Below are 19,126 nucleotides of genomic sequence, written 5' to 3' on the forward strand. Positions count from 1 at the left end.
CAAAGCGATGTGATGGCCCCCAGCTGTTTGTTTTACCAGCCATGACCCAATGGTGGTGGAGAGGTGGGACGCCGGCCGGCCTGGCTACTGTGGGGGTCAGCCTACATGGGTCAGGTGGGTGAGAAATGTTCTGGAAGGGGGTGACACCATCATTTATCCTCCTAACATTCCAGCCCCCTCCAAGTCTCAGAAATGGCGCTAGTTGAGCGAACGTTTCCTTTGTGACTTCCGTCTGATGCCGTTGGGGAGGGATTGGGAGTCCGGTGGGCCACTTCTGCATGCCGTTCCTCGGTAATTGATTCTGATAAGTGAAACGTCTGACTGGCAGAAGGTGAAGAATGATTTCATTCTGCTTCATCGGACGATCGGTCAGACAAAGAGCGGTGTCAAGAAATCCGCAATTAAAAACTTTAACGCCACATTAATTCCTCGCTCGGCGCCCTTCATCCAAATTGTAATGGCTTTGTGTGATTAGCGCGGCGGCTGTGCGCTCTATAAATAGGCGCCCGGCGGAGGTGCCATGTGTATGATCGCTCAGCAGGATGATCTGATTGGATGTGACATCTCTCTGCTTTTATCAGGAGATGTCACATGAAGGAATGTCACCCGGCTCAGCACCAGCCAGCGCCGCTGCGTCTGCCGGACACCAACCACATCCAGTGGGGGGCGCCATTCCCAGCAGAGGACCTTCAGGAGGACGAGGAAAGTTCCGGTGTCAGGAGGTGGGATGGCATCGGGGGGCGTCTATAACACAACTCCTGATATGACCGCCACCCACTTCCAGCTGATTGGCTGCACTCAGCGCGACAATAAAGAACAATCGGTTTATCAGATTATTTGTATCGCTTCTTGTGACACCTTAGCCCCGCCCACACCGCTGCGACTTCTCATGCAGTTTGGCAGTTCAAAGTCACCCCACTGGAGGCAATGGAATCGTTCTCATTGCAGCTTCATTGACATGTTATAAGAAGTCGCATAGATTGTCAGCAAGACGCACAAAAATCGCTCTGAAGTCTCCCTGTACAGGTGTGAACGAGGAGTAAAAGTGGAGCTACGCTGTACCCGAGCAACTGGGCACATAACATTTATGGACCTTGCTTTGTGCACTGGTGGGCAGTCATGTTGGAGCAGGAAGGGGCCATCCCCAAACTCCTCCCACAAAGTAGGGAGAGTGAAATTGTCCAAAATGTTGCCTTAAGAGTTCCCTTCACTGGAACTAGGGGGCCAAGCCCAACCCCTCAGGAACACCCCCACACCATAATCCCCCCTCCACCAAACTTTACACTTGGCACAATGCAGTCAGGCAAGTACCGTTCTCCTGGCCACCGCCAAACTCAGACACGTCCATTGGATTGCCAGACAGAGAAGCGTGATTGGTCACTCCAGAGAACACGTTTCCTCTGCTCTAGAGTCCAGTGGCGGCGTGCTTTACACCACGGCATCCAACCCTTATTGCACAGATGGCAACCTATCACGGGACCACGCTTGGAGTCACTGAGCTCCTGAGAGCGACCCATTCTTTCACCAATGTTTGTAGAAGCCGTCTGCATGCCTAGGGGCGTGATTGTATACACCTGTGTCCATGGAGGGGATTGGAACACCTGAATCACCTGATATGGAAGGGATTGGAACACCTGAATCACATGATATGGAGGGGATTGGAACACCTGAATCACCTGATATGGAAGGGATTGGAACACCTGAATCACATGATATGGAGGGGATTGGGACACCTGAATTAATGATATGGAGGGGATTGGGAAACCTGAATCACATGATTGGGGGGGATTGGGACACCTGAATCAGATGATATGGAGGGGATTGGGATACCTGAATCACATGATATGGAGGGGATTGGAACACCTGAATCACATGATATGAAGGGATTGGAACACCTGAATCACATGATATGGAGGGGATTGGAACACCTGAATCACATGATATGGAGGGGATTGGAACACCTGGATCACATGATATGAAGAGGATTGGAACACCTGAATCACATGATTGGGAGGGGATTGGAACACCTGAATCACATGATATGGAGGGGATTGGAACACACTGGATCACATGATATGAAGAGGATTGGAACACCTGAATCACATGATTGGGAGGGGATTGGAACACCTGAATCACATGATATGGAGGGGATTGGAACACATGAATCACATGATATGAAGGGATTGGAACACCTGAATCACATGATATGGAGGGGATTGGAACACCTGAATCACATGATATGGAAGGGATTGGAACACCTGAATCACATGATTGGGAGGGGATTGGGACACCTGAATCACATGATATGGAGGGGATTGAAACACCTGAATCACATGATATGGAGGGGATTGGGACACCTGAATCACATGATATGGAGGGGATTGGAACATCTGAATCACATAATATGGAGGGGATTGGAACACCTGAATCACATGATGTGGACGGGGCCCAGTACTATTATCAATGTAGTATATCTGTATTATATCGGTATGATTCTTGCACTATACACTCAGGGGCCCCATGATCCCCTATTGCCCAGGGGCCCCATGAGTTGTTAGTCCGCCACAAGGAAAACAAGGCATTTGCCTGTGGTGGCATTTTTCAGGGGCCAAAAGAAGGAAAGGAAGAAGGGACACACGCAGCACGGGGGCCAGGTGGGATCTGAGAGAGGCTGGGGGCTGCTCAATGGCGGGGGAGGGGTTGCCAGTGTATGGGGGGTGGTGGTAGTGGAAGCCTCTCTCGGGTGAGGGTGGGGTGGGTTGGGAGCTGGGGTGTTGTTGGTCAATGTCAGGCTCTCTCCGTGGGGGGGGGGTTGTTTGGTGTCAGGGTCTCTCTGTGGGGGGGAGTTGTTTGGTATCAGGGTCTCTCTGTGGGGGGGGGGGGGGTTTGGTGTCAGGGTCTCTCTGTGGGGGGGGGGGGGTTGGTGTCAGGGTCTCTCTGTGGGGGAGTTGTTTGGTGTCTGGGTCTCTCTGTGGGGGGGGGGGGTTGTTTGGTGTCAGGGTCTCTCTGTGGGGGGGGGGGTTGTTTGGTGTCAGGGTCTCTCTGTGGGGGGGGTTGTTTGGTGTCAGGGTCTCTCTGTGGGGGGGAGTTGTTTGGTGTCAGGGTCTCTCTGTGGGGGGGGGGGTTGTTTGGTGTCAGGGTCTCTCTGTGGGGGGGAGTTGTTTGGTGTCAGGGTCTCTCTGTGGGGGGGGGTTGTTTGGTGTCAGGGTCTCTCTGTGGGGGGGGTTGTTTGGTGTCAGGGTCTCTCTGTGGGGGGGGGGTTGTTTGGTGTCAGGGTCTCTGTGGGGGGGGGGGGGGTTGTTTGGTGTCAGGGTCTCTGTGGGGGGGGTTGTTTGGTGTCAGGGTCTCTGTGGGGGGGGGGGGGGTTGTTTGGTGTCTGGGTCTCTCTGTGGGGGGGGAGTTGTTTGGTGTCTGGGTCTCTCTGTGGGGGGGGTTGTTTGGTGTCAGGGTCTCTCTGTGGGGGGGGTTGTTTGGTGTCAGGGTCTCTGTGGGGGGGGGTTGTTTGGTGTCAGGGTCTCTCTGTGGGGGGGGTTGTTTGGTGTCAGGGTCTCTGTGGGGGGGAGTTGTTTGGTGTCAGGGTCTCTCTGTGGGGGGGAGTTGTTTGGTGTCAGGGTCTCTCTGTGGGGGGGGGGGTTGTTTGGTGTCAGGGTCTCTCTGTGGGGGGGGGGGTTGTTCGGTGTCAGGGTCTCTGTGGGGGGGGGGTTGTTTGGTGTCAGGGTCTCTCTGTGGGGGGGGGGGGTTGTTTGGTGTCAGGGTCTCTGTGGGGGGGAGTTGTTTGGTGTCAGGGTCTCTCTGTGGGGGGGAGTTGTTTGGTGTCAGGGTCTCTCTGTGGGGGGGGGGGGTTGTTTGGTGTCAGGGTCTCTCTGTGGGGGGGGGGGTTGTTCGGTGTCAGGGTCTCTGTGGGGGGGGGGTTGTTTGGTGTCAGGGTCTCTCTGTGGGGGGGGGGGGTTGTTTGGTGTCAGGGTCTCTGTGGGGGGGAGTTGTTTGGTGTCAGGGTCTCTCTGTGGGGGGGGTTGTTTGGTGTCAGGGTCTCTCTGTGGGGGGGAGTTGTTTGGTGTCAGGGTCTCTCTGTGGGGGGGGGGGGTTGTTTGGTGTCAGGGTCTCTCTGTGGGGGGGAGTTGTTTGGTGTCAGGGTCTCTCTGTGGGGGGGGGTTGTTTGGTGTCAGGGTCTCTCTGTGGGGGGGGTTGTTTGGTGTCAGGGTCTCTCTGTGGGGGGGGGGTTGTTTGGTGTCAGGGTCTCTGTGGGGGGGGGGGGGGGGTTGTTTGGTGTCAGGGTCTCTGTGGGGGGGGGTTGTTTGGTGTCAGGGTCTCTGTGGGGGGGGGGGGGGGTTGTTTGGTGTCTGGGTCTCTCTGTGGGGGGGGAGTTGTTTGGTGTCTGGGTCTCTCTGTGGGGGGGGTTGTTTGGTGTCAGGGTCTCTCTGTGGGGGGGGTTGTTTGGTGTCAGGGTCTCTGTGGGGGGGGGTTGTTTGGTGTCAGGGTCTCTCTGTGGGGGGGGTTGTTTGGTGTCAGGGTCTCTGTGGGGGGGAGTTGTTTGGTGTCAGGGTCTCTCTGTGGGGGGGAGTTGTTTGGTGTCAGGGTCTCTCTGTGGGGGGGGGGGGTTGTTTGGTGTCAGGGTCTCTCTGTGGGGGGGGGGGTTGTTCGGTGTCAGGGTCTCTGTGGGGGGGGGGTTGTTTGGTGTCAGGGTCTCTCTGTGGGGGGGGGGGGTTGTTTGGTGTCAGGGTCTCTCTGTGGGGGGGGGGGTTGCTTGGTGTCAGGGTCTCTCTGTGGGGGGGGTTGTTTGGTGTCAGGGTCTCTCTGTGGGGGGGAGTTGTTTGGTGTCAGGGTCTCTCTGTGGGGGGGGGGTTGTTCGGTGTCAGGGTCTCTCTGTGGGGGGGGGGGTTGTTTGGTGTCAGGGTCTCTCTGTGGGGGGGGGGGGGTTGTTCGGTGTCAGGGTCTCTGTGGGGGGGTTGTTTGGTGTCAGGGTCTCTCTGTGGGGGGGTTGTTTGGTGTCAGGGTCTCTCTGTGGGGGGGGGGTTGTTTGGTGTCAGGGTCTCTCTGTGGGGGGGGTTGTTTGGTGTCAGGGTCTCTGTGGGGGGGAGTTGTTTGGTGTCAGGGTCTCTCTGTGGGGGGGGGGGTTGTTTGGTGTCAGGGTCTCTCTGTGGGGGGGGTTGTTTGGTGTCAGGGTCTCTCTGTGGGGGGGGGGGTTGTTTGGTGTCAGGGTCTCTCTGTGGGGGGGGGTTGTTTGGTGTCAGGGTCTCTCTGTGGGGGGGGGGGTTGTTTGGTGTCAGGGGTCTCTCTGTGGGGGGGGGGGTTGTTTGGTGTCAGGGTCTCTCTGTGGGGGGGGGTTGTTTGGTGTCAGGGTCTCTCTGTGGGGGGGGGGTTGTTTGGTGTCAGGGTCTCTCTGTGGGAGGGGGTTGTTTGGTGTCAGGGTCTCTCTGTGGGGGGGGGGGTTGTTTGGTGTCAGGGTCTCTCTGTGGGGGGGGGGTTGTTTGGTGTCAGGGTCTCTCTGTGGGGGGGGGGGGTTGTTTGGTGTCAGGGTCTCTCTGTGGGGGGGGGTTGTTTGGTGTCAGGGTCTCTCTGTGGGGGGGGGGGGTTGTTTGGTGTCAGGGTCTCTCTGTGGGGGGGGTTGTTTGGTGTCAGGGTCTCTGTGGGGGGGGACACGCTCTCCCCATGTGACGTCACAATGTGAGGATTTGGTTGGGATTCTTCGCTGGGTTTCCTGGGTCTGTCAGACATCTTCCCTCATTTATCTTCTTACCCCCCCAGATCAGGACGTTTCCTTCCCCCAATCCTCGTCTGTGTGAATCATCTGCCCGTCTCCCTCATGTCATGCTGCATGCTGGGAAATGTCCACACACCCATCAATCAGATTGGAGCCGAGGCCCGTGTCCCAGTGACAGGCGGCTTCTTCTACAGACATAATGGCCAGTCGTTGCCCAGGGGGTGTACAGAGGTATTGGCGGGGGGGGTCCCCATGGCACTCCTAGTTCTCTGACAGAAATGTGGGGGGGGGGTTCCCCCATGACACTCCTAGTTCTCTGACAGAAATGCGGGGGGGGGGGGGTTCCCCTATGGCACTCCTAGTTCTCTGACAGAAATGCGGGGGGGGGGGTTCCCCATGGCACTCCTAGTTCTCTGACAGAAATGCGGGGGGGGGGGGTTCCCCCATGGCACTCCTAGTTCTCTGACAGAAATGCGGGGGGGGGGTTCCCCCGTGGCACTCCTAGTTCTCTGACAGAAATGCGGGGGGGGGTTCCCCTATGGCACTCCTAGTTCTCTGACAGAAATGCGGGGGGGGGGGGGTTCCCCATGACACTCCTAGTTCTCTGACAGAAATGCGGGGGGTTCCCCCATGGCACTCCTAGTTCTCTCCCAGAAAAGCGGGGGGGGGGGTTCCCCCATGGCACTCCTAGTTCTCTGACAGAAATGCGGGGGGTTCCCCCATGGCACTCCTAGTTCTCTGCCAGAAAAGCGGGGGGGGGGGTTCCCCCATGGCACTCCTAGTTCTCTGACAGAAATGCGGGGGGTTCCCCATGACACTCAGTCTCTACAGGCAGAGCGCAGCAGGAGCCGTCTTCTTCCAGCCTCTCTCTTGAATTGTGTGGATGGTTTGGTGTATCGGGACTGTTCAGGGGCGGGGGAGGGGTTGCTGCTCTGACCCAATTCTCTGTGAATTTCAGCATGAGCTATTGAGCTCTGTGTATAACAGACTGCTATCATCAAGGTGGATATAGACAGGCAAGCATGTGAAAAGGAGGCAACGGCTCCACCTGCTGGCTAGATACAAAAACACAAAGTATGAATTGGAGAATCACTGAGACCCGGAACGTCCCGTGTTGCAGCTTTCCGCTCCTCAGATGCACACAGAACCAATCAATGTGTTTCCTCGGACGCACACAGAACCAATCAATGTGTTTCCTCGGACGCACACAGAACCAATCAATGTGTTTCCTCGGACGCACACAGAACCAATCAATGTGTTTCCTCGGACGCACACAGAACCAATCAATGTGTTTCCTCGGACGCACACAGAACCAATCAATGTGTTTCCTCGGACGCACACAGAACCAATCAACGTGTTTCCTCGGACGCACACAGAACCAATCAATGTGTTTCCTGGGACGCACACAGAACCAATCAACGTGTTTCCTCGGACGCACACAGAACCAATCAATGTGTTTCCTCGGACGCACACAGAACCAATCAATGTGTTTCCTCGGACGCACACAGAACCAATCAACGTGTTTCCTCGGACGCACACAGAACCAATCAATGTGTTTCCTGGGACGCACACAGAACCAATCAACGTGTTTCCTCGGACGCACACAGAACCAATCAATGTGTTTCCTCGGATGCACACAGAACCAATCAACGTGTTTCCTCGGACGCACACAGAACCAATCAATGTGTTTCCTGGGACGCACACAGAACCAATCAACGTGTTTCCTCGGACGCACACAGAACCAATCAATGTGTTTCCTCGGACGCACACAGAACCAATCAATGTGTTTCCTCGGACGCACACAGAACCAATCAATGTGTTTCCTCGGACGCACACAGAACCAATCAATGTGTTTCCTGAGACGCACACAGAACCAATCAATGTGTTTCCTCGGACGCACACAGAACCAATCAATGTGTTTCCTCGGACGCACACAGAACCAATCAATGTGTTTCCTCGGACGCACACAGAACCAATCAATGTGTTTCCTGGGACGCACACAGAACCAATCAATGTGTTTCCTGGGACGCACACAGAACCAATCAATGTGTTTCCTCGGACGCACACAGAACCAATCAATGTGTTTCCTCGGACGCACACAGAACCAATCAATGTGTTTCCTCGGACGCACACAGAACCAATCAATGTGTTTCCTGGGACGCACACAGAACCAATCAATGTGTTTCCTCGGACGCACACAGAACCAATCAACGTGTTTCCTCGGACGCACACAGAACCAATCAATGTGTTTCCTGGGACGCACACAGAACCAATCAATGTGTTTCCTCGGACGCACACAGAACCAATCAATGTGTTTCCTCGGACGCACACAGAACCAATCAACGTGTTTCCTCGGACGCACACAGAACCAATCAATGTGTTTCCTCGGACGCACACAGAACCAATCAATGTGTTTCCTCGGATGCACACAGAACCAATCAATGTGTTTCCTCGGATGCACACAGAACCAATCAATGTGTTTCCTGGGACGCACACAGAACCAATCAATGTGTTTCCTCGGACGCACACAGAACCAATCAATGTGTTTCCTGGGACGCACACAGAACCAATCAATGTGTTTCCTCGGACGCACACAGAACCAATCAACGTGTTTCCTCGGACGCACACAGAACCAATCAATGTGTTTCCTGGGACGCACACAGAACCAATCAATGTGTTTCCTCGGACGCACACAGAACCAATCAATGTGTTTCCTCGGACGCACACAGAACCAATCAATGTGTTTCCTCGGACGCACACAGAACCAATCAATGTGTTTCCTGGGACGCACACAGAACCAATCAATGTGTTTCCTCGGACGCACACAGAACCAATCAATGTGTTTCCTCGGACGCACACAGAACCAATCAATGTGTTTCCTCGGACGCACACAGAACCAATCAATGTGTTTCCTCGGACGCACACAGAACCAATCAATGTGTTTCCTCGGACGCACACAGAACCAATCAATGTGTTTCCTCGGACGCACACAGAACCAATCAATGTGTTTCCTCGGACGCACACAGAACCAATCAACGTGTTTCCTCGGACGCACACAGAACCAATCAATGTGTTTCCTGGGACGCACACAGAACCAATCAACGTGTTTCCTCGGACGCACACAGAACCAATCAATGTGTTTCCTCGGACGCACACAGAACCAATCAATGTGTTTCCTGGGACGCACACAGAACCAATCAATGTGTTTCCTCGGACGCACACAGAACCAATCAATGTGTTTCCTGGGACGCACACAGAACCAATCAATGTGTTTCCTCGGACGCACACAGAACCAATCAATGTGTTTCCTGAGACGCACACAGAACCAATCAATGTGTTTCCTGAGACGCACACAGAACCAATCAATGTGTTTCCTCGGACGCACACAGAACCAATCAATGTGTTTCCTCGGACGCACACAGAACCAATCAACGTGTTTCCTCGGACGCACACAGAACCAATCAATGTGTTTCCTCGGACGCACACAGAACCAATCAATGTGTTTCCTCGGACGCACACAGAACCAATCAATGTGTTTCCTCGGATGCACACAGAACCAATCAATGTGTTTCCTGGGACGCACACAGAACCAATCAATGTGTTTCCTCGGACGCACACAGAACCAATCAATGTGTTTCCTCGGACGCACACAGAACCAATCAATGTGTTTCCATTCATTAATCAACTCATTTCCTTTAGTTACATTCATTCCATTTGGTTTTGGATTCGTTTTCTTTCATTTATTTATTTATTTTTTATGCGATTAGAATTTTCCGAATTCGGTATTTGAATGACATTTTTGTTTATTTGAATGCAGCTGCCGAAATATTTACACCAAACAATCGCAATATGTTTACATTTCATATTTCATCCGGAATTTGAATCGAATTTCACTCGTTTGGTTGGATTTTGTTTTGTTATTTCCGAGGATTTGTTTACATTCGTTACTATGGTGATTCGGAATTTGGATACATCTGAGTAACAGAAAATTCATCCGAATTTCGATGTGGAACGAATCGCACATGTCTACATAGATGTGAAGGGTGTACATACATGTGATGGGTCTACATACATGTGATGGGTCTACATAGATGTGAAGGGTGTACATACATGTGATGGGTCTACATACATGTGATGGATCTACATAGATGTGAAGGGTGTACACACATGTGATGGGTCTACATACATGTGATGGGTCTACATAGATGCGATGGGTGTACATACATGTGATGGGTCTACATACATGCGATGGGTGTACATAGATGCGATGGGTGTACATACATGTAATGGGTCTACATAGATGCGATGGGTGTACATACATGCGATGGGTCTACATACATGCGATGGGTCTACATACATGCGATGGGTGTACATACATGTGATGGGTCTACATGCATGTGATGGGTGTACATACATGTGATGGGTCTACATACATGCGATGGGTGTACATACATGTGATGGGTCTACATACATGTGATGGGTGCATTAGTTTTCTTTTGACAGTTTTTTCCCTTTATTATCTCCTGGTGATCCTGCCAGTAACACACCTCCTGTCCCAGGCATGGCCAGATCTAGGGGGGTGCTGGGGTGGGCTATGACCCCCCCCCCCCAGATTTTAGTTGTGCCTCCCAAAGCCAACCCTAACCTGCCACTATACTTCCTAATCTGATACTTTACCGCCCTAATCTGATACTTTACCGCCCTAGTTTGACAATATACTGTCCTCAGGTAGGCATTGTGTAGGGAGGAGGAGCTCAGGCTGTGTGCAGTGCAGGGATGGGGGAAGGAGCTGTACCCCATCCTCTGCCATGCCGGCGGTGATCCCCATCCTCTGCCCTGCCGGCAGTGGCCCCCCCCCTCCCCGTCCTCTGCCCTGCTGACCTCCCATCCTCTGCCCCCCTGACAGGCTAGATCCAGCCCTGATCCCAAGGTGACAACGCTTGCTGTACTGTACCTGTGGAGGAGCAGGGTTGTCACCCTAAGCTGCTTATGGCTGATTTGGACTACAGAACACCTGTAGTCCAAATCAGCCATAAGAACACCTTTGGACTACAGAACACCTGTAGTCCAAATACAGACCCCCTCTCTTCATCTCCATATTATGAAGGGAGGGGTCTGTAGACTGAGCCGTCAGGGCGGCAGAGGCAGAGGAGGGTGCAGGAAGTGGCATTTTCTATGGATTTCTGGCAGGATCAGCCAGTCTCTTGGATGTGAAGGGACAGAAGACGGGAGGTATACATATATATACAGGAGCTGCCTTCCCTCCGGCTCCGGTAGGCTCGTCCACAGGTGCTCAGGATGCTCCCGGCTCGGATCCATTGTGGATTTCATTGATTGGGTGACTACACTGGAGCATTCCCTGTGTGTTCCCCTCCCCCAAGTCTGCTGCCATCTGATCTGTGATGTTATGCGATCTCCAGGATCCATTCACACAAGGAGTCGGCGTTGCAGCAATGTCTCTGTCCTAGTCCTGCAAATCCCTGACAATGCTGCCATGCCTCCTGTGCGTGTGCCTGTCCATCATGTTACCGGGAAGCCTTCTGTGTCCGTCCGTGTGCGTCTGCCTGGACTACCACACCATCGACTGCCGGGACCAGGGACTTCCCAGCCTTCCCAACCTCTTCCCTTTGGACATTCGGAAACTTCTGGCCGCCAACAACCACATCCAGTCCATCCCGGGGGACCTGTTCTTGTTCTACGCCGACCTGGTCTACCTGGACCTGCGGAACAACTCGCTGAGCTCGCTGGAAGAAGGCACCTTCAGCACGTCCACCCGCCTGGTCTTCCTGGACCTCAGTTACAACAACCTGACCCAACTGGAAGCCGGGATCTTCAAATCGGCCGACCGGCTCATCAAGCTGAGTCTGGGGAACAATAATCTGTCCGAGGTTCACCAGGACGCCTTCGTGAACTTGGACGCTCTTCAGGTGCTGGAGCTCAATGACAATAATCTGCAAAGTCTGAGCGTGGCGGTGCTGGAATCGCTGCCGTCCCTGAGGACCGTCCGCCTGGAGGGCAACCCTTGGACGTGCGACTGCGACTTTGCCAACCTCTTCTTCTGGATTGACGAGAATTCCAATAAACTGCAAAAAGGTGGGTCACCCCCCCGTCACCCCATGTAGGTCGGCCGTTGACGTGTTGGAAAGTTCCATGTGTGAAGCCATTCCATGCTTGGAGTAGACCCAACCACCTACATACCCCTCTCCGACATACCCCCAGATCTACCGACATACCCCGAGATTCCCCGACATACCCCCAGATTCCCCTACATACCCCCAGATTCCCCGACATACTCCCAGATTCCCCGACATACCCCCAGATTCCCCGACATACCCCCAGATTCCTCGACATACCCCCAGATTCCCCGACATACTCCCAGATTCCCCGACATACCCCCAGATTCCCCGACATACTCCCAGATTCCCCGACATACCCCCAGATTCCCCGACATACTCCCAGATTCCCCGACATACCCCCAGATTCCTCGACATACCCCCAGATTCCCCGACATACCCCCAGATTCCCCGACATACTCCCAGATTCCCCGACATACCCCCAGATTCCCCGACATACCCCCAGATTCCCCGACATACTCCCAGATTCCCCGACATACCCCCAGATTCCCCGACATACCCCCAGATTCCCCGACATACCCCCAGATTCCCCGACATACCCCCAGATTCCCCGACATACCCCCAGATTCCCCGACATACCCCCAGCTGTTTCCACTCCTTCACTGATCTGCAGATAGGAACCGGAAATGTGAGCTGTCCTCATACGTGTCTATCCTCATACGTGTCTATCCTCATACATATATATCCCCATATATGTCTGTCCTCACACGTGTCTGTCCTCATTCATGTCTATTCCCATACATGTCTGTCCTCATACATGTCTGTCCTCATACATGTCTGTCCTCATACATGTCTGTCCTCATACACGTCTGTCCACATACGTGTCTGTCCCCTTACATGTCTGTCCTCATACACATCTGTCCACATACGTGTCTTTACCTATTCATGTCTGTCCCCTTACATGTCTGTCCCCTTACATGTCTGTCCCCTTACATGTCTGTCCTCATATGTGTCTGTCTTCATACACATCCGTCCCCATGCGTGTCTGTCCCCATACGTGTCTGTGCCCATACGTGTCTGTCCTCATACGGGTCTGTCCCCATACGTGTCTGTCCCCATACGGGTCCGTCCACATACGGGTCTGTCCCCATACGGGTCCGTCCACATACGGGTCTGTCCTCATACGGGTCTGTCCTCATACGTGTCCGTCCACATACGGGTCTGTCCCCATACATGTTTGTCCTTATATGTGTCTGTCCCCATACGTCTCCATCCAAATATGTGTCCTTATACGTGCTTGTCCTCATATGTGTCCATCCACATATGTGTCTGTCCCCATACGTGTCTGTCCTCATACGGGTCTGTCCTCATACGGGTCTGTCCCCATACGTGTCTGTCCCCATACGGGTCCGTCCACATACGGGTCTGTCCCCATATGGGTCCGTCCACATACGGGTCTGTCCCCATATGGGTCCGTCCACATACGGGTCTGTCCTCATACGTGTCCGTCCACATACGGGTCTGTCCCCATACATGTTTGTCCTTATATGTGTCTGTCCCCATACGTCTCCATCCAAATATGTGTCCTTATACGTGCTTGTCCTCATATGTGTCCATCCACATATGTGTCTGTCCCCATACGTGTCTGTCCCCACACGTGTCTGTCCCCATACGTGTCTGTCCTTTATATGTGCTTGAACTCATACGTGCTCATTCACATACATGTCTGTGCTCATACGTGTTCATCCACATACATGTCTACCCTAATACGTGTCTGCCTCCATGCGTGTCTATCCCCATTCATATCTGTCCCCACAAGTGTCCATCCACATACATGTCTGTCCTTATATGTGTCCGTCCACATACATGTCTGTGCCCATATGTGTCTGCCCCCATACATGTTCGTCCCCATACGTGTCTGTACTGATACGTGATTGTCCTCATACATGTCTGTCCCCATACTGGTTTATCCTCATACATGTTCGTCCCCATACATGTCTGTCCCCATACTGGTTTATCCTCATACATGTCTGTCCCCATACGTGTTCCTCCTCACTTGGCATCTGTCATTCCAGATAACTCCGGTCAGGTAACGTCCATGCAATGCCAACTTTCTTTTAGTTGTGTATGGGGGAGGGGGGGTTGGAGCCCCTTTATTCCTCTCTGTGGCCCCTCTGGGTGGATTCCGTGTTTGCGTTGGTCTTAGTGACCAATGGGGTGACAACTGTCTGCGTCCCCTATGGAGGGATTCCCCCCACTTCCCCCCGGGGGACACAGCTGGCACTGACAGGGTTCCTATTTCTGCTATATACAGAGGAAAGGGAACGCTTGGCTTTAGAGACACCCACACCCTGAGGAATCGTCATACATGGGGGGTCCATATATGGGGGGGGCTTTGGTTTGTGGGTTAGTGGAAGGTGGGGGCCCCTTTATTTAATACAGGGAGGAAGGTGGGGGCCCTTTAATACAGGGAGGAAGGTGGGGGGCCCTTTATTTAATACAGGGAGGAAGGTGGGGGCCCCTTTATTTAATACAGGGAGGAAGGTGGGGGCCCCTTTATTTAATACAGGGAGGAAGGTGGGGGCCCCTTTATTTAATACAGGGAGGAAGGTGGGGGCCCCTTTATTTAATACAGGGAGGAAGGTGGGGGCCCCTTTAATACAGGGAGGAAGGTGGGGGCCCTTTAATACAGGGAGGAAGGTGGGGGCCCCTTTAATACAGGGAGGAAGGTGGGGGCCCTTTAATACAGGGAGGAAGGTGGGGGCCCTTTAATACAGGGAGGAAGGTGGGGGCCCTTTAATACAGGGAGGAAGGTGGGGGCCCCTTTAATACAGGGAGGAAGGTGGGGGCCCTTTAATACAGGGAGGAAGGTGGGGGCCCTTTAATACAGGGAGGAAGGTGGGGGCCCTTTAATACAGGGAGGAAGCTGGGGGCCCTTTAATACAAGCAGGAAGCCAAGGAAGGGGCTCAGGATCTGGTGATATATTGGAGAATTAAAGGGCCCCTCCGCCCATCACATGCCAGCGGGGTCCTCAGGACGTCGGCTCCCCCGGCACAAGAACTTCATTTTCTGTAAATGTGTGAACGTATAGAATGGAAAGGGGTGGTTCCCGCTCTGGAGTGTCGTCTGATTGGTTGGATTTTTCTGGGAGGGGTTTGTGTTTTGCTGCGACAGGAAGGAAACTCTTGTGTGACGTCACATACTGTCCACAGGCGGGATCCTTACAGGAGAACTCCCTGCGGCTGTGTGTAGGAGGAATGGATGGCGGGGGATGGGAGTGATGTCTGATGAGGAGGTGCGGGGAGGTGCTGGGTCCTGGTGATGTGACAGGAAGTGAGAGAAAATCTCCCCAAACCAGGGGCGTTCCCTCTGCCCCCATTGGACGAATAACCCTCCCCGCCCAGGAGGGGCACCGGACAGATGGAAGGGTGAATCTCTCCATCGGGGACACTGACAACATGCTGCTTCTGGAAGAAAAGTGATAGGAGGAGAGGCGGGCCAATCAGAGACAAGTCCAAGCTCACTCATTGGTTGGCCCTAAAAACAGCCGACGCCTCTCAGGGGTCCGGAACCACCAACCCTTCCCATCCCCCCCCCCCCTTCATCAGGACCCCAGCTAAAGGCTGGAACTTGATTGGACTCAAAATACAGCTTTCCTGTGTGAATCTCCGCATACAGGTGAATCCTGTGTGAATCTATGAATTCAGGTGAATCTTGTGTGAATCTATGAATTCAGGTGAATCTTGTGTGAATCTATGAATTCAGGTGAATCTTGTGTGAATCTATGAATTCAGTTGAATCTTGTGTGAATCTATGAATTCAGGTGAATCTTGTGTGAATCTATGAATTCAGTTGAATCTTGTGTGAATCTATGAATTCAGGTGAATCCTGTGTGAATCTCCGCATACAGGTGAATCTTGTGTGAATCTATGAATCCAGGTGAATCTTTCCTGTGTGAATCCATGATTCTAGGTCAATGCTGTATGAATATCTGAATCCAGGTGAATCTTTCCTGTGTGAATATAGGTGAATCCTGTGTGAATCTCCGCATACAAGTGAATCTTGTGTGAATCTCCGCATACAGGTGAATCTTTCCTGTGTGAATCTATGAATTCAGGTGAATCTTTCCTGTGTGAATCCATGATTCTAGGTCAATGCTGTATGAATATCTGAATCCAGGTGAATCTTTCCTGTGTGAATATAGGTGAATCCTGTGTGAATCTCCGCATACAGGTGAATCTTGTGTGAATCTATGAATTCAGGTGAATCTTGTGTGAATCTATGGAAGGAAGTTGCTGGCTGGATCAGGAGAGTCACCAGCTGGCAGCTTCTGTGTGAAAAATAAAACTTTACTATTCTGAGTCCAGTTGAGGCCCCGGTGAATGATGGGGGGATGGGGTGTTTTCTGAGCTCTGAAAGGGGCAGTCCACTGCCAGGGTGTAGGGGAGTAAATCAGAGCACCGAATGGTGGGGAACACTTGGGGGGGGGGGCGTCCTACAAACAGGTTTGCTTGAAGGGCATTTACATGTAATCTCCCCCACCCAGCAGCACATACTCCTGTTTTACTGGCTCCCCCACCAGTGGGCGGGATTTATATTCCCCATACTTCACTATGGAGGAGCAGACTCCTTCCTTCTGTCACCTCTAAGTGACACCACATTGGGGGGGAATCCTCACTCCTGTGCAAGACCCAACTAGAGGAACTTGAGTTCCCATAGTTCTTCTCTACGTTCTTCATCCGGTGGGTCTTCCATGGAGATGCGATCATGGAGGTGGGTGAGGAGCACCACGTATAATTAGAAAGTCTTGGAAACTCCAGCCAGATGGAAAACAAGGATGACTTTATTGGTGTAGGACATAAAACGTGGCCAACTCATGTCCAGGGATTGGGTTCTCCCTTCTTCAGGGCTTTGGGTACAATTGTTGGCTGTGGGTATCGCGGTCTCTGTACTAAGATGAGATTGGTGCCTGCAGCTATACCATCCCCCACTCTTCTGGGAAGACTTTCCACAAGATTTTGTGGGGTGTCTGTGGAAATGTCCAATCAGCCTAAGGAACATTAGTGAGGTCAGGTACTGATGTTGGATGAGAAGACCCGGCTCACCATCGGCGTCCCACTTTATCCCAAAGGTGTTCAGTAGGTTGAGGTCAGGACTCTGTACAGGACAATCGAGTTCCTCCTCACAAGCTGGTCATCCATGTCTTTATGGAGCTGGCTTTGTGTCACGGTCTGGGTCAGGTTCAGAGACCAGTGTAAGGCTTACCTGAAACCAGCAGGATAGGTACACCAGCGGGTCACCCTGGGAATGACGCAGGTTCACCTGAGGTGCGGGGTCTAAGTATTAACCGATCTTCCCCAGAGCTCCTAATGATGGAGATGGATTTGGCTGCGTGTGAATACCAGGTCACAGATCTCAGGATCCCCCACCAGGGAATGAACAAGCTGGAAACCAAGAGCGGATCAAACAGTTCAGGGATCAAACAGAAGTGGAGTCAGTCACAAGCCAAGGGTCGGTCACAAGCCAAGGGTCGGTCACAAGCCAAGGGTCGGTCACAAGCCAAGGGTCGGTCACAGGCCAAGGGTCGGTCACAAGCCAAGGGTCGGTCACAAGCCAAGGGTCGGTCACAAGCCAAGGGTCGGTCACAAGCCAAGGGTCGGTCACCAATGGTAGTAGATGAGGATGAGGCAGAATCGTAGTCAGTAGCAAGCCAAAGGTCAGTAACGAGGATGTAGACAGCAGCAGGAGAGACAAGCGGGATATTGACTGGAGGGCACTATAATCTGGCAACCAGGAAGTGCAGAGACATGGCTTTTATCAGGAAGTTCATGGGAGGAGCAAGGGGTTCAAGGTTCAAAAGAAAACAAGGAACAAGGCAAGATTGTCCAATAAATCAGGCAGAGTATTGTCCAGCATCCCAGGTAGCTCAGTGAGAAGAAACATTGCCTCTCACTGCAGAAGGCCCAGGTTCGATCCCAGGCTCTGCCGCTTTGTACACAGGGAACAGTCATGGGGGAACAGAAAAGGGTCTTCACCAAACATACCACAAGGTTGGAGAGCCCAATTGTCTCCAATGTATTTGTATGATGGAGGATTACCAGGACCCTTCACTGGAGACACCTGAACTCCATCATTGGGAGGGGGTCCACATCCTTTGGGCCATATAGTAGATCAGTTTGGAGGGGTAGGACCCTATTACCATTATTGGTGGAGTTCTTTAATCATGAGCCTCCAAGGACAGGGCTGATGTTGAGTGAAAGAACTTGGATCACCATTGGCATTCAGCAGGGTTGAGGTCAGGGCTCTGTACAGGATAGTCATGGGGGGACAGAAAAGGGTCTTCACCAAACTGCTCATCCATGTCCTATGGAGCTGGCTTCATATACAGAGGACAGTCATGGGGGGACAGAAAAGGGTCTTCACCAAACTGGTCATCCATGTCTTTATGGAGCTGGCTTTGTACACGGGGGACAGTCATGGGGGAACAGAAAAAGGTCTTCACCAAACTGGTCATCCATGTCTTTATGGAGCTGGCTTTGTACACAGAGGGCAGTCATGGGGGAACAGAAAAGGGTCTTCACCAAACTGGTCATCCATGTCCTATGGAGATGGCTTTGTACACGGGGGACAGTCATGGGGGGACAGAAAAGGGTCTTCACCAAACTGTTACCACAAGGCTGGAGGAGGACAATTGTTTCCAATGTCTTTGTATGATGGAGGATTACCCAGACCCTTCACTGGAGACACCTGAACTCCATCATTTGGGGGAGGGGGGGGGTTCACATCACCAGATCGGCCATCATCCATCAGACTGGTTCTTGTATAACAACATGGTGTGCCTATAATGACGTCATTTTCGGGCCAAGCCCAGCAGTTTATATTGTCACCAATATATAAATCAGGATTTATTTCTCTCGGCCATCTCCGCGTGGAGCTCCTTCTCCATCCTCACGTTTAGCACAGGAACACATTATTACACAACTGATTAGTGGACGCATTTCCTGGAATTGGTACATCGGTGGGGTCACCTAACCTCCAGACCAACCTTGGGGACAATTGTCAGCTATGGCCACCAGCAGCCAGCTCCCCATCCACAATCCATTGGAGATTCTGGCTGCTCTTCTCGTTGTCGGTGGAGTCGGCGGAGCCCAGCTGGAGAGATTGGCCGCCCTTTGTGTAGGACGATTTTAGGTCGTATTTTTCAGCAGTCAGCGTTGAGTGTCTGACGGTCATTGTTTCTGTGTTCAGGACGGGGGGCCACCATCTGTTTAAGGTGGAGATGTACAAATCAGCAAATCCAAAGAGCGCGTAAAATCATTCAAACCTCGAGGTCCCATGACCCCTTCAAAT

At 52.6% G+C, this 19,126-nt stretch overlaps 1 protein-coding gene across 1 annotated transcript; it reads left to right on the forward strand.

Moving 5' to 3' along the window:
• Positions 1-10,799: 10,799 nt before the first annotated feature.
• LRRC38 (leucine rich repeat containing 38) lies at positions 10,800-11,823 on the forward strand. The gene has a single exon (XM_089668248.1). The coding sequence runs from the start codon at positions 11,188-11,190 to the stop codon at positions 11,821-11,823; it is 636 nt and encodes a 211-aa protein (XP_089524374.1). The 5' UTR covers positions 10,800-11,187.
• The last annotated feature ends 7,303 nt before the right edge of the window (positions 11,824-19,126 follow it).

Source organism: Staurois parvus, unplaced genomic scaffold (genome assembly GCF_062004578.1).
Source record: "Staurois parvus isolate SC_StPar_1 unplaced genomic scaffold, SC_StPar_1.0 ptg004015l, whole genome shotgun sequence".
NCBI lineage: Eukaryota > Metazoa > Chordata > Amphibia > Anura > Ranidae > Staurois > Staurois parvus.